Source organism: Lepisosteus platostomus, chromosome 1, assembly GCF_059453375.1.
Source record: "Lepisosteus platostomus isolate fLepPlt1 chromosome 1, fLepPlt1.hap1, whole genome shotgun sequence".
In the NCBI taxonomy this organism is placed as follows: domain Eukaryota; kingdom Metazoa; phylum Chordata; class Actinopteri; order Semionotiformes; family Lepisosteidae; genus Lepisosteus; species Lepisosteus platostomus.
This window is the reverse complement of record NC_142611.1, coordinates 3,607,426-3,631,140: the sequence shown is the minus strand read 5'-3', so window position 1 is coordinate 3,631,140 and position 23,715 is coordinate 3,607,426. Positions and strand designations below refer to the sequence as shown.

The 23,715-nt window shown below is 42.7% G+C and overlaps 1 protein-coding gene across 2 annotated transcripts; it reads left to right on the top strand.

Annotated features, from left to right (window-relative positions):
• The first annotated feature begins 413 nt into the window (after positions 1 to 413).
• On the top strand, positions 414 to 23,095 carry trappc11 (trafficking protein particle complex subunit 11). 2 transcript variants are annotated; one of them, XM_088641762.1, is made up of 30 exons: positions 414 to 567; positions 1,381 to 1,607; positions 3,189 to 3,358; positions 3,564 to 3,634; positions 4,344 to 4,458; positions 5,459 to 5,558; positions 5,825 to 5,898; positions 6,557 to 6,653; positions 6,796 to 6,929; positions 8,322 to 8,469; positions 9,125 to 9,218; positions 9,958 to 10,037; positions 10,671 to 10,749; positions 10,858 to 10,912; positions 11,280 to 11,425; positions 11,808 to 11,869; positions 12,186 to 12,318; positions 13,344 to 13,474; positions 13,965 to 14,120; positions 14,810 to 14,997; positions 15,449 to 15,597; positions 15,901 to 16,022; positions 16,608 to 16,727; positions 16,881 to 16,946; positions 17,756 to 17,912; positions 19,118 to 19,229; positions 19,928 to 20,019; positions 20,693 to 20,826; positions 21,536 to 21,703; positions 22,632 to 23,095. In XM_088641762.1, exons 2-30 carry the CDS (start codon positions 1,404 to 1,406, stop codon positions 22,674 to 22,676), a joined length of 3,402 nt encoding a protein of 1,133 aa, XP_088497888.1. In that variant the 5' UTR covers positions 414 to 567; positions 1,381 to 1,403; the 3' UTR covers positions 22,677 to 23,095. The 2 variants fall into 2 exon arrangements, with proteins under 2 accessions (XP_088497888.1, XP_088497963.1); XM_088641837.1 differs by having other exon boundaries at positions 448 to 545.
• Positions 23,096 to 23,715: the final 620 nt, after the last annotated feature.

Here is a 23,715-nt window from a genome sequence, read left to right as displayed (position 1 = left end):
AATGCCTCAGTAACCTGGACGTGATCTAAATAACACATCGCGCTATAGCGTAACAAATGCGGATATACGGCCTGAACAGTTAAAGTAAAAGCCCATCTTCGCTTCTAAGCTATGTTACATCCCAAGCTATGTTAATGATAACCTGACGCTTTTCTAATACCCGTATTCCTTAATAACAGCTGCTGCTCCCATTGTTATTATTAGCTATGGTATTTGGACATGTATGTGTAAAGGGAACGAAACAGTTTTTGCCATTAGGGCTATAGACCATTACGGTATTTAATCTTTAAACCCTAGGCCACGCCTTTTTTTTACGACAATAACAGTTACGTGACGATAATTCGGCATCCACTTACGGCCCCTTTCGTCGCCGTTGGTAACTGGTGTCGGTTGCGGCCCATCTCCAGACTGTGGCTCTCTGATTGGTCCTTAGCGCTGTCAATCAACGCGTTTGGCGTTTCAGTTTCCTGGGTCGAGCAGCTGTGGACGGTGTTGTTGAGAGATGAGGTGACGGAGTCCGTCAGTACCAGCACGGTGAAGGAAGGGTTCGTGAAGTTGGCAGTGAAGGTGACAGTACCTTTGGACGCTTTGATGCACATTATTGAAATGCCCCGCAGACGAAGCGATCGTAGTACTTAAGGATTCGGGAGGGTTGAAAATGAAACTTGATTCTGCCTGTTCTGTGAGATCTGGTTTGATACAAAGCGGATCTTAATACAGCATAGCACTCTGCAAACCTTGCCGCCCTGTTTTTCGTTATAATTCTGGGGTTCGGAGAGTCGCAGGAAGCAGATATGATGACAACACTATTTTTTTCCCCCCCAAATGAATTATTTACAAAGATGACAGCTGTTTGACGTTGCATCCTCGAAACCTCGGAGCCCCTGTTCGATCCTGGATTGGGGTTGTCTCTCTGTGTGGAGTGTGCGTGTTCTCCCTCCCAGTGATAGCCGATGCCTTAATCCATCATTTTACTTTGTTCAGGCTTTGGGTCTGCTTGTTTCTAACCTAGTCCCGAGTTGCAGAAGTACTCTTCTGTCAGGTGTTCTGTGTACCAGCAACCTCAGCTGACAGAACTAGTATGAACGGTCTGTCTCTTTAGCTTCCTCACCCTGTTTCCGGCTGAACGGCGTTTTTGCCAAACCTTCAGCTTGCCGCTGTGTGGGGGGCTCAGGGGGCACCACATACTGGTCTGGACGTCAGTCCATCACCAGGGAAAATACCTACTCTCCCCAGTAAAGTGCATTCAGAACAAACTAACTCCACACAGAACACCCCCTGGCATGCAGACTCGAGCCCAGGAGCCAAGAGCTGTAGATACCTGCAGGGCTAACCCTCTGCCTGGAAGTCTGCTTGGAGTGACGGATGTTTCTTCTTCAGCTCCTGCTCCTGGCCCAGGGAAGATGAGTGCCCCACAATGGGATCTGCCCCCAGAGCTGTGCTGCCGCCCTATGGCCTTTGTGGCCCTGACGGGACTGGACGTGGTGTACAACGCTGTGCACAGGGCGATCTGGGATGCTTTCTGTGCCAACAGAAGGGCTGACCGAGTTCCCATTTCTTTTAAAGTACTGCCTGGGGACCATGAGTACCCAAAATGCAGGACCAAGGTAAGATTTGATTTTGAAATACCAGCTGTGGCTTTGTTTTCTTCATGTCTCATTATTCCTGGGATAAGGAGCAGGCTAGACACCTACCTAGCCAGCACCAAGAGAGTCAGCTTGTGCACATCCACATCAGGACAGATTTCTTTTATTTGTGTTTGGAGTATTTTTTGTTTGGAATGAGAAAACTGAAGGAGTGTCTGCCTAGGGGTAAGAATGTTGAAAACAATGTGCTTGTTATCATCGCTACATGACTTGTTTATTTCTGAAATGTTCACTTTAACCCCCAATAAAAATTTCAGTTTAATTGGCCTGCCTTTTTTAGCACAGCAGAAACTAACAAGTAAGAGCAGGAACGCTGAGATGAACTGTAGCCAACTTATTACATTTCACAGTCCCAGCAGAAGGAATAGAAGGAATTCTAATGTCATTTGTTTCTCAACACTGATTGTAGGAGGTGTTTTGGTTATGTAGCCATATTGCCCAGATCTGAGTGCGGTTCAAGCAGTCACATGGGGTTTCTTTCTGGTTGTCTAGCTGGGCTTGTAGTGTCAGTCAGCTGTTCTTGTGTTGTTTGGGCAACTTACAAAAGAAGATAGTTTGACTATTTAATCTGTGCTATGAAAAGGTGAGAAACTACCAACAGCTTTGTTGTAAGGCTTTAGTCTCCTGGTAGACATGTTAAACAGATTTTGTAATAAAACTATGGCTCAGTGGATTAATTCTCAGTTATACACAGTTAATGAGTTGCACTATAAGAAAGAGAGAAGCTTGTAGTGTCTCTTTTGCAAAGCAAAAAAAAAATCAATGCCCTGTTCTTTGCTGCTTATCAAAAATGCTTTACTTTGGACTGTCAGGTGAGACTTTGCCTTGCCAAAACAACAAATAGAGGGTTCACCACTGAGAGTGTAAAAAAAAATCAAAATAGCAAGGTCTGCTTTTAGTTTTTGTTCCAAATGAAGGGTTTATACATAAAGTCCATGACTAATCAGAGGAAGTGCTATCTACTTTAACATGAGGTCTCTGTGTTTTGGGAATGTTTTCAGCTAGCATGCTGCTTTTTTCTATACTCTGTTTTAACTAGTGTAAATGGAGCTCATGCAATAGCCCTGATGTTAATTGGTGTTGCTGTCCCTTTATCTCGTGCGTCAGGTTAGCAACCAAGTAGTAAACTACATCTCTGACAAAGTACAATCAAAAATGCTGTTCCATCCACTGTGGCAATGTTTCATCCAAAAATTGAACCTTTTTTATTTTTCAGTGTTTTCTCTTGTTTTAAACGTGGTGTTCTGTGCGACATGCTTGATCGTTTTGAGGAGACGCAATGTGGTACATGGACACCATAGTGCATTTAGCCTTTTCGTTTCTGAAAACGACATGGCACACGCTGCCAGGCTTGGAGGTGCTTAGCCAGAGCCTGCAGAAGAAGGTCATTTCTGTCAATGAGTATGTTTACAGTCTGCATCCATGTTCTGTAACCTCCATGGATCAGACAATTCCCGTATTGCAGTTGTTTGGCTGTTTTTAAAGCCTCCTCACAGTTTTTATTTAGCTAGTTTGTATTCCTCCATAACTTTGTGATTTCAGAGGACCTCCTACGAGTGGTACATTCCCAAGGGAATCCTCAAAACTGGCTGGATGAACAAGCACTTGAATCTGGTGCCTGCTCTGGTCGTGGTGTTCTATGAGCTGGACTGGGATGAGGTTCAGTGGAAGGAGAAGCAGTCAGAGTGCGCGACCAGGGTGGAAATTGTGAGGTACGTACACCGACATTGAGAGACTTAAAATAAAAAAAAGAATAACATCTCTCCAGTCTGGCATCTAGTATGTAGTTTTTTTTTGTCTGGTTTCTGTGTGTGAAGATGGAATTTAGTAGTGCAGTTTACTAATGACATTTTAAAACAAATGTTTTTGACACAGTCTCTCACTCTAGTCACATTTCTAATTGTCATTGTTTTTTAGGACTAGTTTACAAGGAAGGAACACAAAGGTGGCAGTTGTTTTAATTCAGAAGAAAACACCTCTTCCCCCAGGTAATCGCAGTGTCTTTTGGTTTCCTTGTTTGTTTGTTTTTTAATTTTGATACACATATTTTAAAGGTGTTTTTGACAGGTTGCAAGCTGTGTTGAATTAAGGTATCGCTTCTAGGTGAACTACAATCTGGTGAAATAAACAGATCTGGGAGAGAAACAAGATCATCTGGTGTGAGAAAGAACAGCAGTTTCATTTGGATTGGCTACAGATGGCATCATCATTTTCTTTGTGAAATGTTTTAATCAAATGCCAGCTTTTTTTTGTGTTAGTGCCTACCATTGATAATATTTTAGGTACATTAATGATATATGTGCTCATCAAAAACAGTTTCACCTGTTTGTTCGATTAAAAGCGTAATTGTGTTTTAGGGTGAAAGGAGAGATGTGATTCCAAAACAATGACAATTATTTGCACTTACTGTACTTTTTCATTTTTGTCATCCATTTTTTCTTAATCCCTTCTTGCTTTGACATTTCTGCATCCCCCATACTGGGAAGTTTTTATTTCTATAATCTATGTGGGTTACACCTGTTATTTTCCCTGAAGGGGTGGGTTTTGTGGTAATAGAGATGCCGTCGTCTGCAGAGGGAAGGCAAGGAGTGATAAGTGAAGTCTAGAGGACCTGGCTATTGTTGGAGAGATTCTCCTTGACTAGTCTTTCAGCCCAGGCATCCATTCTGGATTGTCTCCCTGTGTTGGCGTCTGTAGGAGAAGACTTGATCGCTTCGGAGAGAGCCGCAGCTCTGTGCAACGCCTGTGACCTTTCAGGAAAATCCCTCTTTGTGCTTCCGCACACCGATCACCTGGTGGGATACATTATCAGGTGAGAAAGCCGTAACTTGAAATCTCTTCAGCCTTTGATGTGAGCACAGTAAATGTCTACATTATTATTTCATCCTAACATCAGCCAATCGCAGATAACACGCCCCCGCATTTGTCATTTCGCTATTTGTCTCTGAAGGCTTTCGTTTTGCTTGTAATTTGTGAGGAGCAGGTGGGTTAGAGCCTTAATCTTATCTATGAGATGCCCTTTTCACTGGTGGACCTACGTTGAGCTGATGGCCAGCTGCGATACATGATGTGTAGGGTCGCAGGAGAGAAACAGTCCTTCACTAGAGCACCAGTTTACATCTTGTGCAAAACTGCACTGCGAAACACAAAATACATTGCCGGTGACAATGTGTTTTGTACTCTTGCTTGCTTTATTTTTGGTGGCACGGCCCCTTTTCAGCCCATTGTTATTCATTTTAACATCTGAACCTTCGAACTGTCCCCTTTTCGTTCGGAATTCTCAAGATTCCAGCGTTTCTTGAATGCCTGAATCTGTCCAAATAAAATGGAGGTGGAAAATAGGAGGCACTTCTTTTCCCAAAGGGGTGTGGGAGTCTGCAACAAGCAACTCAGCCATGTATTTGAAGCTGATACTTTGGCATCCTTTAAGAAACAGTTGGTTGAGATCCTTGGACCAATGAACTACTAACTCCCAAAGCCTGATGGGCTGAATGGCCCCTGTCATTTGTCATCAACCTTTCCTTTTTTATCCTAAGTTGTAATGCTACCAGATTCCTCCTCCTCTTGTTTCTCTCGTCCGTTGACTAAAGTAAGGCAGCGATGGAAGTTGGTAACACTGTCACCTGACCTGCTTACTAATGATCCAGCAATGGATCGGTTTTTAACACTGCAGTTGCACCAGTTGGGTTTAGCTCAGCTCAACAGTTCAGCCGGTGGACAATTGCCCAGTACTGTGCGGAGCGCTCAGAGCTTGGTGGCACTGGTGGAAGGCATTGAATGTGGCTTACTGCTGGTGACTTGTGTCTCTGCAGGTTGGAGAACGCCTTCTATGAGCACGCTCAGACCTATTACTACACAGAAATAAGGAGGGTGAAATCTCATAAAGAATTTCTGAACAAAACAACCCATCAGGTGAGCTACATGAATGGGTGGTTTATTTTGTTACAGGTCAGAAATTGCAAGTCAGTAATGAGGTATGATGTGCTCTTGAAAACAAAAGTTTGAATTTGGTTTTATTTAATATGCAGATGTTAGTAAACTGCATTCTTCTAGTCTTGTTTTTTTTGTTTCAACTAATTATAATAACATTATTGATGTTCAAGATGCTCTTTTCTTTATGTAATTATTAAATCAGTTTAAATAAGTGTTATAAGTGATTTAACCCTCATTTGTTGCAGCTTTTGTTTGTGAGACATCAGTTTAAGACAGCGTTCTTCAGTGAATTGAAGCAGGACACACAAAATGCTCTGAAGTAAGGCTCTCTTTATTGAGATTCTAGCTATTTACTACAAAATAGGATTGTTAAAGGCCTGGCAAAGTTGCTGTTTATGTTAATTTGTGAGAAATACATTGTGCCACACCTCAAACTTTAATTCACGTTAAGAAGAACTTTTGTTTATATTTCTGAAAAACATGTAGTGCAGAAAAGAAGTGTATTACATAATGAAATATGTTTCTGATTGAGAAATAGAGATTTTTTAAGTGAAAGACACCTTTGCTGCCTTTTTAAAAACACCATTTTTAAGTAGTTTCTGATTCTTTATCCTATTGCGATGTGAATCAAAGTAAGAGTAAGAAAATACGACTAATAATGAATAATGTTCTTGCTCAGTGATGGCCAACTCTGGGCCTGAAGAGCCACAGTTCATCTGTCTCTGCATGTCCAACGATTTCTCCCTTTAAACTGTTTAGAGGTTAACTGTAGTGAAAATGCCGATATCATGTAGTTCTCGCAGACCACAGTTAACCATTGCTGACTGAATTGGTGAGCTTCTAAATTGATCGAGACTCATACGTGTCCCATGTTTTATCTGTATTGATGATTTAAGGGTGACTGGATGGTGCAAGACTAGAACTGGCCACCCTGCGTCCGCTGTCTGACCATATCTTCTCTGCTGTGTATGAAATAGGTATTACAGGACTGCTTACAACCTCGTGCACGAGCTGAGAGCCCACGAGACCAACATGCTGGAGATCAAGACCATGGCCGGATTTATCAACTACAAGGTGCATGAAAAGAGAAGAAATCGGTTAATGGTGTTACCTTGTACTGCCTCTGAAAGAGGCTGCGTCTTCATTTTGGGCTAAAATACACACATTTTGTTTTCATAAGGACCGGTTCTGATCTCTTCTGGTTCTGCTTTGACAGATATGCCGGCTGTGTTTCCAGCACAATACACCCCTGGATGCCATCGCGCAGTTCAGGAAGCACATCGACCTGTGTAAGAAGAAGATAGGCAGCGCCGAGCTGGCCTTCGAGCACGCTGCCTGGATGTCCAAACAGTAAGGCTTTTCCTCAGTGTGGAAGCGCTGCAGAGCGACCCAAAAGTGAAATGAATGCCAGTGCTCTGCTTAATAAAAATACCTCCCCGTGTGCTCAGGGAACCCAGGAGACATTCGAGTTTCCTTCCAGTTGGCGCAGTTGCACCTTGAAAAAAAGAAAGTTACAGGCAGTGAAAATGCTATTATTTTGTTTCCTGCTTCAGGATTCCACTGTACAGCAAGTAACTAATGTACCATCCCTTGAACTGGAATAACTGGCTTAATGCATGGTTTTCTTTTTTGTCGATTGACCTATTCACCACCTACTTTGTGTTATTCCTCATTGAAAATTACATTTTCAAAAAAATTCAGAACTTAAAAATACATTTGTTGTTCTGCTCAGAACTATTGCACAGCTTTCCTCTGTTTTACAACATGGGTGTATAACTTTATGATCAACTTTAATCCTGCATAGCTCAGTTTCATGTCTCGACATTTTCTCATGCATCTGATGTGGAAGTACAATGTATATTCATAGACACTAAACACCTGGTAAAGGATAGATCAGTCTGTGGATGAGTGATGCATTATATCTAGTGAAAAGTGAGAGGGAATTTTCACCCCAGTGCACTTTAAAATGCAGGTAACACAACAACTGTAGTGCAATAGGAAGGTGCGGAAGTAACAGTGAATATGACAGAACTACAGAATATACAGGTAAAATATATCTCACATATTGAGGGTGACAAAATGATTAGCGTTCTTTATGTATCCATTTAACATTTAGAATAATTGAATGTGTTACGTAAAACATCCCTAACCACCATTTTACACCATCTGATGAACGTTAAAATTATAGGACTTGGATGGTAAGCTAAAACTACGGATTGGAGGTTTTGATGATGTAGAAAAGATGAAGGCAAAATCAATTTAAAAATTTTGAAAAGGATTTAAAAAAGTGATTATCCTTATCCCCTCTTGACCACTATTATTTAAGCTTTTTTCTTGCTGCTTTGTACAACGAATCAACCACTGAATTTTTATAAAACCACAGTGTGGCTGGTAGGCAGGATCAGATAGGTGTTACTCTGCCCTATCAGACAGGGCGGAGGGGTGGCACTGTGGCTCAGGATCTGCGCCTGTGGCTGGAAGGTTGCTGGTGTGTATCCCGCGGCCGGTAGAGGAGTCCTACTCCGTTGGGCCCCTGCGCAAGGCCCTTAATCCAACTGCTCCAGGGGTGCCGTATAAATGGCCGACCCTTTGCTCTGACCCCCAGCTTCTCTCCCTGTCTGTGTGTGCTCATGGAGAGCAAGCTGGGGTCTGCGAAAAGACAAAATTCCTCATACAAAAAATTGTATATGGCCAATAAAGTGATTATTGCGCTCGTTTCAGCTGTTGATTTGGCTCTTTTAGGTTTCAGTCCTTCGGCGACCTATTTGATGAAGCTATTAAGCTGGGTTTGACAGCCATCCAGACTCAAAACCCGGGGTTTTACTACCAGCAGGCAGCCTGCTACGCACAGGAGCGCAAACAGCTGGCCAGCCAGCTCTGCCCTCAGGAGGTATGTGGCCCACGTTCCCCCAGCCTGTGCGAGATACCAGAGCCTAGACAAGGTCAGTCATTGTAACTCGAATCTGCTGTAGCAATACAAAAAGCTGAGACAGCGATATCAAGTGCCAGGGCCAAGCTTTGCCCAAACGATTGCATAGCATCTCACATCTGACTTTCGGGAAATTAGAAACCTTGTATTTCAGTTATATTACGGATGCGTTTCACATCTCATCAGTACGGATTCATTCAGTAAGACTAGGCACTGAAATGTAACAATTAAAATGAGCTGCTGCTCAGATCGGTGCAGAGCCCGGAGGCATCACATATAAGCATTAAGAAAACCAGTCTCCCTAAACGCTGATTTACAGCTGCAGCTTTGCACACTTGATAACATGAAGTACAGTAATATGAAGTTGTGATGTAATTGCTTGCCAAAGAGCACTTGTTGACTTTGATTACAGAGAAGATGTGGCCATCCCAGTCCTGCAGGTCAATGATCTATACTTTGCAACAAAAATTCCTGCTCTTGAGTTTAAAATGTAGTTGTTCCCAACAAAAGTTGTTCCCAGATGTTACAAATTATTTTAACGGTGACACATGTAGCCCTGGCTCTCCAGGACTAAAGATACCACCTTTGTTATAGTCTGAGATTCCGATGTTTTTAGGGTTCTGCAAATTCCACCGGCCCTGATCCGCTAGAGACTCCCACTGGAACTCTCGATTTCTACGGACAGAGACCCTGGAGACAGGGACACCAAAGTGAGTGAAGGTTTAAGGATGTGTAAGATTTCACTGCGAAGCTGTTTATCATTGTTGAACAATATGTAAGAAAACACAGTTAGCTTAGTTAAAGCCTGACCAGTGATTAAATAATTAATGTTTTCTAAAAAAAACATAAAAAGGTACTTAGAACTCTATAAAATGGACCAGTACAGTGGCTTTAGCTGCATTAGAATAAAATATCTTTTATCTCCCATGTTCCACTAGGTGTCGCCTTAATTGAGGAAATTAATTATTCATCTCAGGGCCATTTTAAGTTTTCAAGCTAAAAGACAGCTCTTGGTGTTTTGTGGCTCCGGACTGTTTTCCGTGTAGTGTCACTAACCTTGTGTGACCTGGATTCCCCAAGCAGTATCACAGACCTGGCAGAGTAGGCTATGGTTGGGAATAGTCATCTAGTGCTCACTTCCCTAAGAGAGGGAACCTGCCATTGCAGGCATTCAGTCCCGTCAGTGAGAGACACCACACTCCTCCCATTGGGTACTGCAGAGCTCCCAGCCTGTCACATGAAGAAGGGCTGACAGATAGCCTAGTCTTGACACAATTGGCATTTCTATACTTCTATAATAAAACAGCAGATTCCTCTGTTTTTAAAAGCGTATGCCTCTAAATTAACATATATCTATGAAGAAAAGGAATTAGAAGGAAAATGTCTAGAGACTTCTGTTTCTGGCATAGTCCCATTTTTTTTTTTACATTTTAAACCTTACATTTGCAGGTATTGATCCCCCGGATCCTGAGAAGGAAAAAGTAGGAATCCTGGCTCTCCAGAGGCGAGAGAGAGGAGTTCTTCACTCGGTTAGTATATTTCTAAAACCAGAGCAATGTGCGGTATTTAAGCAGCAAGTCAAATGCACCTTGAGTCATCTGTTTTTTATCTTGGGGTAATGCAGATGGCAGTATCGGACTGATGCAGTCACAGACACACGTATTACCTCCTGCCATCTCCAGCAGTGATAGGAGTGTAATAGTCTGTTAAACACATCTTATTTGCCATGAGTATCTCCCTGACATTTACTGAAGTACTCATTCTAACAAGTGATACCGAAGATGTCTAATGAATTAACTGGTGTGAAACATATGCTGTGATTCCATCCTTCTCTTAAATTTGCAGACATGTCTAAAATTGAGACGTGTAGCTATAGATATTTGACGCCAAAGGTATTAATCACTTCAAGAGGCCATCCCAAATGAACATTATTTTGCACAACTGCATAATCTCCAGGTATAAAACTTACCGCCAGACTGGAGGAAGAGTTTGATGACTCAGTGCTTTGTCACTAGAAGCAGGAGTCAGCTTACAGTACCCTTCAACTTTGGCTTTTTCTCATGAAAAGTATCAGATATTTTTGTCCGTCTCTTCCACTGGTTGAAAACCCAAAGGCATGTTGGCCCACTGTGCCTTTGTGATTTCCTGCTGATGTGTTTCAGGAACTCATCATTGCTCTCTTAAGCAATGCTGTGGCTCAGTTCAAGAAGTACAAGTGCCCAAGGATGAAGAGCCACCTGAGTAAGTTTATCACCTTGTGAAAAATCTTGTACAAAATACGGTACAGCTTTTTTTTTTACCCTTTGTAAAAAATGGACAAATGCTTTATCATTTATAAATGTTTTGCAGTGGTGCAGATGGGTGAACAATATTATCATGCAAAGGACTACACTAAAGCCTTGAAGTAAGTGGCTTTTTGTCTCTGGGTAGCAGACTTTACCGAATTGGTCAGGGAGAACCCTCACGATTTGCTACTCATAGTTACAGAGTGGGAATTCTGGCCATTGCTTTTACTTTCTGCATGTGTTTTTTTTTTTTCTTCTGGCTAACGCTTTTGTCCAGAGCATCTAGCATTTTACAGACGCGCGTTTTAAACTAAGCTCAAAGGGGGCCACAGTGGCACCCCCCCCCCCCCCGCCTGGCATCCTAGCGCACCCCCTTCCAGTTAGCATCATGCTCTGCTGCTGTCCTCGCTCGGCTGTGAGCGGGCGCGTGGCTTGTTCGTGTTGTGTTGACGGCGGCGGTGTGACCGCATGACTGTCGCCCCGCAGGCTGCTGGACTACGTGACGTGTGACTACCGCATGGAGCGCTGGTGGACCCTGCTCACCTCCATCCTCTCCACGGCGCTCAGGTGCTCCTACCTGATGGGCCAGGTGAAGGACTACGTCACGTACGCGCTGGAGCTCATCGGCAGGGGTATCCTTCCCAGCAGGCCGAGCGGGAGCGCAGGCTTCCCCTGCAGTCGCCACGCCGGGCCGATCACTTCTATTGATCACAGGACACGCCAAACACTGGCTTCACTTCAGCCAGAAGTGCAAGGCAGAGGTTATCCTTCGTCCCATCATACGAGAAACGGGTGGGACAGGTCCGAGCTCTCATGCAGCTCTACCATGTGTTTCTATAAAGGATATTCTAAAGGATGTCTGTAAAGAATTAAAAAAGTAATTACTGGTTACCATTCTTGTTCTTTTTACTGGCAGTATCAAGGGCTTATTATGGCTTAATGCGGCTTGAATGGGTGGAAAGTTGGGGAGTGTTTCTTGTGTTCGCATTTTTGCAGCCTTAATTCAAGCTCCAGCTTCCACTCTGCGCGACGATCAGAAGTCCAGGATTGAGAAGAATTTAATCAAAGTGTTGATGGTGAGCTTGGTAGTTCGGCCGTTCGTTTTTTAAGAGAAGCCTTCAGGCTCGGATTCGGTGAGAATCTCGATGAGAAAATTCCACATGGGCAGTCTCATGGTAGCGTTCCACTTGCCTCTGCAAATGCCTGAAAATCTGCCTCTGTAATTGTCAGAAATGCCAGAATTTTTCTTTTTCATCCGTCTGTAGATAATACGGACCAGAGACACTTATGTGTTTTTGAAAAAGCTTTTCATGTTTGTGTAGTCCGATTTAAAACGTATCTTATTCAATTCGAAGTTGGCTCCACATTTGCCCTGCTTTCTTTCTGCCCCAGAACGAAGTCCCTGAGGCCGAGCCGGACTGCGACCAGGCGGCAGCGAGAGCTGCGCACGACCTGTGGGCGGCCCGCGTCTCGCTTGCCGGCAGCAATGAATTGGCTATCGAAGTGCAGGACTACGTTCCTTTCGGTAATTCACTTGGTCACAGTTTAATCTTTGTATAGGCGCTTTCAAGAAATCATCCTCCACTATGTGCAGGTAAACGTTTTCTCTGTCAAACAGGCCTGTCCCACAATTCAGTTCTTTACGAGTCTATATGCTGTACTGTGAAAATACAGCTTTGCTAGCAGCCTGTCACATACAGTGTTAAGTGTGTTCCGTGTTAAAGCAGGAGGACATTGAAGTTGTATTATTCATTATACATTATATATTATACTTATTATGTATTATACTCAGCTGTAGTATTCAACTTGACTGCAAGGGGAGCATCATTTACTTTCATGGGGCAGCATGGCGTCATAGGAGGAGTTTTTCCTCACTGCTCCCTGGTCCATGAACTGATTCTACCACCATATCTCGGAGTCCGAGGAATTTGCATTCCGTCTCTTGTTTGCTTGAGTTTATGCCAGGCTCTCTGGCTCTTCCCAGCCATGGTGGTTAGGCTGACTGGCCGTTTTAAGCCCTCCTGATAAGAAAAAGAGCTACTGTGAGCGGGGAGACTTTGATGCCCCTCTGCCCCACAAAGCAGTTGTAGGATATGGGACAACAAAGAAACCTTTAAAAAGCATAAAAGCGTCTTTCCCCCAAGCTCGTTAGACTTTGCTATAGGAGCATTTGAGCAGCAGAAAAGCACGTTATTTTAATTCGGTGCAAAAGTGGTTGGTTGGTTATTATTTTTCTGTGCTGGCAAATGTGATTATAAAAACAAAATTTGATTGTGACAAATTTACCCTTACTGTAACTGAACCTTGTTCGGAAGGACTTGACACTAAGGGAAACAGCCAAACATACAGCTGTGCAAAATGTTCTCTCTTTGAGTTTTTTGCTTGTATTCTCTTTAAACAACAATAAATATATCAGACCTATTGTATTTATGTAATCTGAATAATATGATGATTCATATATTTATATAATATATGAATTTTATGAGATTCCCATTATGAATTTGTCACAGCATGGCTGAAATATATCTGGTCTTTTCGTCCTAATTACAGTGCAGTGCAAAGCCAAGTTCCTGTCTCCCAGCTTCCATGTGGATGTTCCTGTTCAGCTTCATGTTTACCTGAAGGCAGACTGCCCTCACCCAATCAGATTCTCCAAGCTCTGTGTCAGCTTAAGTAATAAGGTGATTTGGTTTCTTAGTCTCTTTCGTTTGATCTAACAACTGTCTTCTGCCTGAGCAGAAATATTGCTCCTAAAGGATAATTGCTCCTGATAAACTAGAAAAGAATTTCAGTTAATATTTTAGATTAGCTTTAAGCTAATGTTAACCATGTGTGTTCCTGCATTAGTGACAGATTTTCCAGTGGTGCTTTCTGTTGCTTCCTCTGGTGGAAAGGGGAATTTATTCAGATGGGATGACTTTGAAAAATATTTTTATCTGTGTCCCCCACTGCAAGTCAAATAATTTCAAATGAGATCTCTTTTCACTTCCCAAACCCCATTTCCCAGTATGAGAGATTTACGTAATTGACTCTGAAGAATGCTTTCAGAAGGATCAGATGTGTTTATCTCCATAATGTTACGTTTAACTGGTTATCATTACTTCTGCATCTGATTTAGCCATCCATGAAAGAATCAAAATGAGTTCATAAACGGATCCTTTCTGCTTTCAGGACTACAGCCAGTATTGTGTCATCGAGGAATCCTGCCAGTCAAATGACATCCTTGAACCCTCCACTCAGGAGAACATGTGTCTGGTCCCTGGGAAGATGAGAAAATATTCCTTCAAATTTGTGGCCAGGACTGAAGACGTGGGGAAGAAGATCGAGGTAACCGCTTCCCACCACATCTAAGAATCTTGAAAGCAAGGTCTGATTCTTCTGTATCGGCTGTTATGGCAAATATATAGTCTGGATTTATCTAAGGGTGATAAAGAGCAGTGGCGTGACCTCATCTCTCATTGCTTGTGATGAGGTTGTTCATAATCGCTGGTCTCTTTCTCTTTCATCATGATCGTCATCCCATTATTTATGAGTTAAGATTTATAAATATCAGTGTGTAACACTTTTCTCAAGTCACCCTGGGCCCAGAGATTTTATTGCAAAATTACTGATTTATTGGGCTGATGCTTTTTCCCCAAAGAGACTTACATTTGCACTCATTTCTAATTTTTACAGCTGGTTATTCTACTAGAGCAGGTCAGGTCACGTCTTGCTCAAGGGTACAACAGCAGAGCTCACAGTGGATTTGAACCACTGCTCCAAACTGCTTTTTCTAAGCATTGTTTTGTAATATGACGGTAAATAGCCTTTTAAATCAATTCTATTCACAGCAATAATCAGTGGTTTGTAAGTGCCTTTCCTGGTTGTTGCACTAGAGAAACATACTGTATGTCCTTTTTATGTTTTTATTTCAGGTGTATTTTGCAGTTTATTTCCATTAATGCATAGCTGTATGGTGAAAGGTTGCTTACCTGACGCCCGCTCATTCCTAGGCTGTTGGTTTCTCTGTGTCCCAGATTACAGCTGTTGACCTGATGCTGGGCAGTGAGAGTGGAAGATGCGTGTTCCTAAACTGGAGAGGGGGAGGCGGAGATGCAGCGTCTTCCCATGAGGCTTTGCAGGCAAGCCGCTCCTTCAGGAGAAGGCCCCGTCGCCCTGACAACCAGCTGGACTGGGACACGATCTCTATACAGGCCAACACCATGTGAGTACTCACTGACCACGTGTTCTGACTCCTGACAAGGAAGAATGCATACTATATCTGCCTAGTTGCAGAAATGAGGCCTTAGTTTACTTTGCTATTTGTTTACGTGACATTTAATGTTTTAATGAATAATTTTTCTAACAAATAAAATGATTGGTGCTGTCCAACCAGATGTCCATATACTCCTTTTGATATTTTGTACTGTATTTTGACAGCTTATCTCGGGTGTAATATTAATGTTCGAAATGAAAGAATGTAGACAAGTGCTTGAGAGCATTTTTTATCACTAAGTCAAGATGTCTATAATTATTATGTTTATAGTTCTTCATCTGGAATTATCTGTTTCTCGGTATTACCACACATTTGTAGGTCAGATATTCTGAAATAAATACCTTTAATCATCCCTATTTGAGTGACCAAGTGCCAAATCCAATCCCCACTGTTTTTTAAGGATTATCTCCCGAGTTCCAAGGATTTCTGTGCAGCTCCGTCACGAACCTCCGGCTTTGAACAATGAGATGTACTGCATGGTGGTCACCATCCACTCTCAAGAGGACACTGTTGCCAAAGACGTCAAGCTGACAGCTGGACTCAAGCCAGGTCAGCCTGGGCCTTCATGTGAAGCTCTGCACATCGTTGCACAATGAATTGAGTTCTCCGTAGAACACTGGATTGTTAACTGGAAGTATTGGCAAAACACCTAAAAAGACTAGGTTAATGGCAACACCTCCCTCTCCCTCTTCTGGTCTCCTTCCAAGACATTCATTGGTTACGGTCTTTGTTAAAAATAGAAAGCATCACAAATGCAAGTCTTAAAACTTAAGGAAACTGTAAGTCGAGCTGTCTTTTTGCAATTATTGTTTTATTTAAATGACAAAAAACGGGCAAACTTTGTCTGTTTAGGTCAGGATGCTAACCTCTCGCAGACGACTCATGTCACCTTGAGCAGCTCTGAAATGTGTGATGACTCCCACCCTGCTTTGCTGCCTGATATCTCCCTTGGAGATTTGCAGCCAGGACAGAAGGTACAGTAACACACGTAGCCTCTTACTTGCAGTGGAAAGAAAAAAAACATGTTCAAAGTTGTACGCAGGAGAGGGACTGAAGAATGCTGAAAATCCTAGAGCAGCCTGTAGGTAAATCAGAAAATACTTTAATAAATAATTAATAAACTTTAATTAATAAATACCAATGAATTGGTAAATGAGTGAGTCTTACTGTCTGTATATTCACAAAACAATATGTGATGTTTGTCTGGCTTTTCCAGATAATCCAGACTGCACAGTGAAAAAGTGATATAACTACGCCATGACAATTACAACTTCCTCTTAGGTTGACACTGGAGATTTTGCCAAACTTATAAAAGGATGATAAAATCATGAAAATAAACTGTGAGTTTAGAAGGCATAAGTGCTTGTGCTGTGATGACTGTCCATAAAAACGTGGTCTGGCATTCTCTCACACTAGACTGTTCTGACGTTGATACATCTCTGGAAAGAAAGACAAACGTCTATCTGGTTGTTAAATGGGGAAGAACAAAATTATCAGACTATGTTTTGCTGTGCTTCTTTCATGTTAAGTATAATCCCTTTGTCCTGTTTTTATTACAGATAGAGAAGCCACTGTACATCCGCTGTGGTACAATAGGATCAAGAATATTCCTAGTCCATGTTTCGTATGCTGTACACACAACAGTTGAAGATAAAGAAATTGTTTGCAAGTGCCATAAAGTAAGTTTTTGTCACATATTTGTATTTCTGTTTTTTTTTAAGAATCCAAAAGAGCTGCTAGTGGGAATATTTCTTGCTACAGTGCTTTGGTTCTGAAGGTATGCTCTTTTTAGGTGATGCACGCCATGTTTAACATTGTCCTTTTATTTTCAGGATGAAACTGTGACTGTTGAAACTGTGGTCCCTTTTGAAGTTGCTATTAAGCTTGTCTCCACAAAGGTAGGCGCGATTCAGCATTGAAAATGATCCCTGTATTCTTCAGTGTTGTGAAGAAGTGTAGAAGATGTAAGTGGTTGTTTTAGGAAAAAATAATTGCTGTGAGTAATTTATTGACATGAGCCACGCTGATGTTAAAATCACATAAAAAGCAGTTCCAAAAGAAGCTACCTGTTTGGGCGCTGGTAGCTTACAACAGTATTCTCAAAACCCGTATCAAAGCTTGGCTTCCACATAACAATTGGATGTTTGAACAACAACAATTATTTGTTCCACAGTGCTGCCCTTCTTTTCCTCATTTTCGGGTCCCGTGAAGGATGCATCTCATGTCTGTTACTTCTTCTTCTTCTTCTTCTTCTTCTTTTTCACAGCCTTAGTCCCAGCCTGTCCTGGGGTCAGCTGCTTTGGTTGCTCTTCTCCACTTGTCTCTGTCGAGCACATCTCCCTCACTCACTTCACACACCTCCATATCTTTTCTCACACGATCTATCCATCTCTTTCTCGGCACTGCCTCTTCCTCTGTTACCTTCCATCTCATGTCTGTTACTGTGAATGAATATAATTTCTTTAGAATTTGTTCTTCTTGCATTGTTCATGTTTGCGCCGTGTAATGCGTTGCCTTCAGCTACCCAGAGGTCAGTACATACTGCGTGGAGACCGCGGCCGGCCAGCAGCACTCCCCATGTCTTTTCCTCTGATTTAGAGCCAGTGCTTTTCTACATCTGCTCGCTGTTGTGGCCCCGTGGCTTTTGGGGACAGAGGCACACGCATGGCAAAGCGCGCTAGCGGTCGATCTGTATTTGCTTTCCCAGTTCGAGCACTTGGACCGCGTCTACGCGGAGATCCCCTTCCTCCTGATGGCCGACGTGCTCAGCGCCTCTCCCTGGCCCCTGCACCTGGCGACCAGCGAGCTGCAGCTGGCCGCCCCCATGGCCGCCGTGGGTCAGCTGGAGTCCCCGCTGGAACAGGGTGCGTTCTGCCACAGCTGCCGCGCTGTGTGAAACGAACCGCCGGAGAAAAGCCGTGTAAAATTCTGCCTCGGTTATGGTTCACAGGGCTCGCGGTTGCGTCCCTCAAGGTCTGTTGGGAATCCAGTATGTTTTCCTTGTGTTACCCCCCCCCCCCGGCACAAAGGAAGTGGCTGGCTTATGGGACACAGCAGTAACGGCAGGTCAAAAATATTAGGTTAGGTGTCTTACACAGAACTTAAAGAGTAATGAACACACTGATACAAGGTTACATACAGTACAACATCAGCGTACCTCTCCTGGCTTTTACACCCCATCTGAGTATTGTGCGTCACATTAAAAGTTCTAAATATCTAAATGCCTAAATGTGGGTCACAAATGAGAGTGGAGGACGTTTAAAAATGCATTAATAATAATAATAATAATAATAATAATAATAATAATAATAATAATACACTTTATTTTATATAGCGCCTTTAAAGGTAGCTTCTCAAAGCGCTTTACAGGATGACAATAACAATAAATAAGAAGACTACAACAATAATTAAGAAGATTTCACAAGATAGGACACAATTATAATTACAACAATACAACAATAACAATAGAGGAGACCGTGGAAGGTGGTATTAAGAAGAGCAGAGGGGTGAAGAATGGAACCAGTTAAGTAAAGGCTTTTCTGAAGAAGAAGGTTTTGAGTCTAGATTTGAAGGAGTTTAGAGAAGGTGACTCTCTGATATCCTTGGGCAGAGAGTTCCAGAGCTTGGGGGCATAGCAGGAGAAGGCCCTGTCGCCCATACAATGTAGACGGGCTTGGGGGACAGTAAGGAGGGCAGAATTTGAAGAGCGGAGGTTGCGAGGTGGGGAGTAGGGCGATAAAAGTTCAGACAGGTATTGAGGTGCCAAGCCATGTAAAGCCTTATAGGTGAGCATGAGGATTTTAAAGTCTACGCGGAATTTGACCGGAAGCCAGTGCAAGGACACCAGGATAGGAGTAATGTGAACACTTGCACTAGACCTGGTCATTAAGGCATAGGTGTAATCCCCAGATTTATCTACTGTTCCGTAAGTGCTTTGGAGTTCAGCAACATGTTTGATCACCCTTAGCTCAGTGCTCACGTTGTGACTCTCCCCCAAATGCTGTTGGTGCGGGAGCAGGACGTGGTGTTTCTGACAGGGAAGGCCTGTTTCTGTCTGCTGTTCCTGCAGTGGTGCTACAGACCGGGGAGTGTGCCAGCGAGTGTTTCTGCCTGAAGTGCCCCCCAGTGGCCAACGGGACAAGTGGAGTGGCGTCAGGGCGTTATGTTATATCCTGGAAAAGGTCAGCGCTCTCTTCTTGATAGATCTGACCGCCATCGGCAAACTGTTGCTGTGTGTGTTTTTGCCAGAGATCTGTCAATAAGCCTTAGGGGGGTAATTTGACTGAGGAATACATGAGACTTTAAGGGAGGATAGTGTAAAGAATTAAGGGGTTACTGCTAAGTAGATGGGTTATGTAGAGTATTTTATACAGTTGGATTGCGTAGCTACTTTGAAACACGTGGAGTGATTGAGATTTTACAGGTTGTGATTGTGTATATTGTTGTAATATCAATCATCTTTTTAAAATGCAAATGCATGATCGTTCACTATTCAATGGAGTGATATCTTAAACCCAGGTCTCACTCTAGAAACTAGTCAGTTTATCATCGAGGACTGGTCAAGTCACATGCAATTGGTACACCCGTGTAAACTGGGATTTGCTTGGTTGTAATTATTCCTATTTTTTTGGAAAAAAATATGTATCACCAGTTTTTTATTTATATGGTATTTTTTGAATGCAAGTTATCCGTGCTCCCTGTAGCTTTTCATTCCCTTATCCATTCTGTTAGAAATTGGTCACCACTAATAACAGGGGTGAAAGCTGAAAAATCATTTTGCTTTTGCCATTGTTGTTTGGGTTCACTGTGGTTTCTGAATGTGTACCTAGGATTGGATCCTCGTATATACAGTACATATTGTATTGTTTTTGTATTTCAGAAAATCTGCAGGTGAAAATGTACCTGTTGTGAGAACTGTGATCACTCTGCCTCATGTTATTGTAGAAACCATTCCACTGTATGTACATGCAGGTAAGACAGCAAATTGCTGGTCATAAGTGCATATTGACCGAGCTTTTAATCTTGTTGGATGCTTTCATTTAAATGCACCGTTTTACTTTTTATATATTAATTGTACGTCTAGCAATTTCTGCCTCAGTGGTTTGTTGATTTCAGTGTCGGTGTTAGTCTGTTTGAGCTCTGTTAAGCATTTGCGAAAGGTTCACATACTGAATGGATATTTGCCTATATTTGCAATCTGACAAGATGCAAACCTTTGATAGGTTCTTTTGACAAAAAATGAGACTTCTCAAGCCAGCCTTAGGTGTATGACCTGACATCAGAATCATGCAGTAATATTCTGATATTCATTTTATATAGGACCTTGACATGTAGGAATGGCATCTCACGATTTGTCTTTGCTCAAAATTAACCTGTGGTAGGGCGTGAATAAACTAATTAAATATATTAATTGAAGTCCTTCACATATGAGAGAACAAAACGATATAAAATTGCTCGTTCAAGAAGTTAATCCCAGGAGAAGGGTACAAGTCCCCCAAAAGAAGTTAGTGTTAGTTACCCCTTTGTTTCTTATGTTTTTTTTCTGTATTTAATGCGCGAGTAAGTAAAATGAAATTTGTCCCGTTTTGCCGCCTGTTCTGAAATGTAACGCTGCTGGCGAATCCGATGTTCTTTGTACCCCAAGATCTGCCGTCGTTTGGACGAGTGCGGGAGTCACTGCCAGTGAAATACCACATCCAGAACCGCACCAGTCTGGTGCAGGAGGTGGACATGTCTGTGGAGCCCAGCGAAGCCTTCATGTTCTCCGGCCTCAAGCAGGTGGGACTGAGTCCTGTCCACGGCCACCTGCTGCGGCTCGGCCTGCCGCACTGCATCCGCTCTGGTCCCCTCCCCTTAAAGATGCTCCTCGGCCTCGTCACTGCTCGGCTAGTGGTGTCTGTATCATTTATAGCGGTGGCTCTGTGGCTCAGGATCTGCTCCTGTGGCTGGAAGGTTGCCGGTTCGAACTCCGCCGCCGGCAGAGGAATCCTACTCCGTCGGGCCCCTGAGCAAGGCCCTTAACTCCAGCTGCTAAGCTGTTATGAATTTAAAATCGTCTTTTATCGCGGCTGGGGGTGGGAAAGAGAGTGGCAGAATGCTATCCGGTTTAAGAAATGGCAAGACAACCTAAACATTTTAAGAGCTTGGCAAACACTCTAAAAAACCTCGTCAGGTGTAGTGTTTCACTGCTGTTTTACGCAGTTCAGCTTTGACGCCTCCTTCCACTTTTACAGCTGACATTTCTGCAACGCAGAACAGCATTGGCACGATGTGCTTCGTCACGGAGCACCTATAAAACCACAAAATGATTTCTTCTCGCGTCTCGGGCTCTTTTCTGAATCGGTTTCCTAGCGGCGGTTGCGTGGAAGAACGCGGAATTGCTTCACGCTGTCGGTCCTGGAGGGGGCTGTGAGCACTTCCTGGGTGGCTCGGACGCTTGGCGGCACAGGGTGGGGACGGAGTGTGTAATCTGGGGTGTCGCTTCCAGGTGCGACTGCGGATCCTGCCTGGCGCCGAGCAGGAGATGCTGTATAACTTCTACCCTCTCATGGCCGGGTACCAGAACCTGCCCCTGCTCAACATCAACCTGGTGCGTTTCCCAGGGTTCACCAGCCAGCTCCTGCGCCGCTTCCTGCCCGCTCGCATCTTCGTCAAGGTATGAAAAGGTCCCCCCCTGGGGGGGGGGGGAGGGGGGGTTGACTTTACTCCATGACAGCCGGGCCCGCTCGCTGTTATTTATGGAATCGGCCGCATGGGGAATCATCTTCCATCTGTCCGTCTGTCCCAGCATGAGCCTAAACCCTGCGCATAGTTCAGAAAGGCTCACAACAAGGTCTTAAAATACAGTCCTGATCTGTTTAGGTACCTGCTACAACATAATTCTACCTGCTTTTTCCTCGTGTTGATACTTTGCCCCCTGAACGTATCATCCACTGAGTCAAGCCATCACACGCAGAAGCCAGCATCCTTTTTAAAGCCTTCTTAATAGCAAAATACGATTTAACAAATAAGACGTAATTTAGAGAAATTAAATGTTATTGTGCTCAGTGGTCATCTAGATAAATGTACCTCTTCAGTTAATTGGTTCTTACGGTATACTTATCTAAAATATGCTTTATTGGCAGTTCTTTGTTGTTGTGGGATTATTTCATGTTTAATTATTTAAGGGCATTTTGGGAATGTACAGTAATATGTATACAGTATCGTGTCTAAGAGCATGTTAATGAAACTCTGCAGTAATCCACATCTCCTGCATAATTCAGATTTGTATTTGTTAGCTTGTTCTAAAAATCTTCCTTTCACATTTTTAAGAGATCTGCCAGTCCAGCCCATTTACAAGTTCTTTTTTTTTTTTTTTTTTTTTTTTAGCCTAACAGAATATTTCGATGAGAGTTTCCAATGTGTTTCGGAGATCCGTCCTGTGAAATATGATCCCGCGTGTGTGTTTAGTGCTCATTGCCACGTATGCTAACCATCCCCAATATCCGGACAAAATGAGTGTTTTGTTCTCAAGTACTAAATAGGCATAGAACATGTTAGTAATGTCGGTGTTTTGTGTTGATTTGTCTTCTTGCTTTTTTTAGCCACAAGGACGACAAGCTGATGACTCCTTCATTGCCGCGGCTTGATTAGTTAAGAGAACTGAAGGTGTACAAATGTGGGATATTATGCACATCCAGTTCTAGACGTGTCTTCGAATTTGAGGAAGATGTTAAGCAGATATCTCTTTTTCAATGATCGAGAACTGGATTTAAGTAAATCTCTTTTTTTTTCTGTCATTCAGTGTGTGCGTGATGGGATGTGAATTAAAATATTTTTGTAATTTTTCTTTTCAATTGCAGTCTAGTAGGCTTTCTCAGACACAATTACTGCGGCTGAGTCCGGCTTCTTAGACATCATTTTAAAAGGATCACTGCTCGTGTTTTGTTAACAAAGAGTGGGTGCTTTGTAGGCTTACTTCTGTGTTAATCTGTACAGTAACACTTGTATGTCCACTGGTATTTGGCATGGATTATTAAATTTCACGTTATTAAATGGTTTTGTTGTAGTTTGCTTCTGAGCTTTCAGTTTATTCTTAGAATATAGCATGAATGTTTTTTGAGTGCAAGGGAAGTGTGCAGAAAGGGACATTTTAATTTGTAGTCATTACAATTTCAGAACTCCCGAACACGATAAACACTAAATCAGAAGAAAGTTTCCGTTTTGAGGAGAACATAGAAAAGTCTCTTTAGTTATTTCAGATCTGAGTGGATTGAGAACAAACCCTCTGTGTCTAGTGACTGAATGCGCAAGCAAGCTTTCTTTTAAAATACCATTCTTCCACATTGCAGGTTACAGCTTAATGTTTATGCATCTTTTTGTTTTGTATGTCTTTGCATAAGATCCCCAGCACCCCCATTAAGTTTTTGATCACAACATCATTGACAAAAACTGTCAGGCTTCTCTATTCTGCTGCTCGTGATGAAAAAATGTCCTGAACGTTGTTCAGGATCTAATACAAGGATTTTAAATTGTCAGCCAACTCTGCCCCAGATTACTGCAGAACCTACAGCATGCTGGAGAATCACCAACACAAAATGAACATGTACAGTATGAACATCCACCTCTCTGGTAAAATTAAGCCTGCATCAAGAGACAAGGCCCTGGGGCATTGCTGTGTCTGCAGCT

What these genes read in the sequence shown, in the direction of transcription:
- trappc11 (XM_088641762.1), top strand. Translation starts at nt 1,404, where the DNA reads ATGAGTGCCCCACAATGGGATCTGCCCCCAGAGCTGTGCTGCCGCCCT. An exon ending in AAGGATGAAGAGCCACCTGA is followed by an intron (nt 10,750 to 10,857) that starts GTAAGTTTATCA and finishes AATGTTTTGCAG; the next exon opens with TGGTGCAGATGGGTGAACAA. An exon ending in TCTATACAGGCCAACACCAT is followed by an intron (nt 14,998 to 15,448) that starts GTGAGTACTCAC and finishes CTGTTTTTTAAG; the next exon opens with GATTATCTCCCGAGTTCCAA.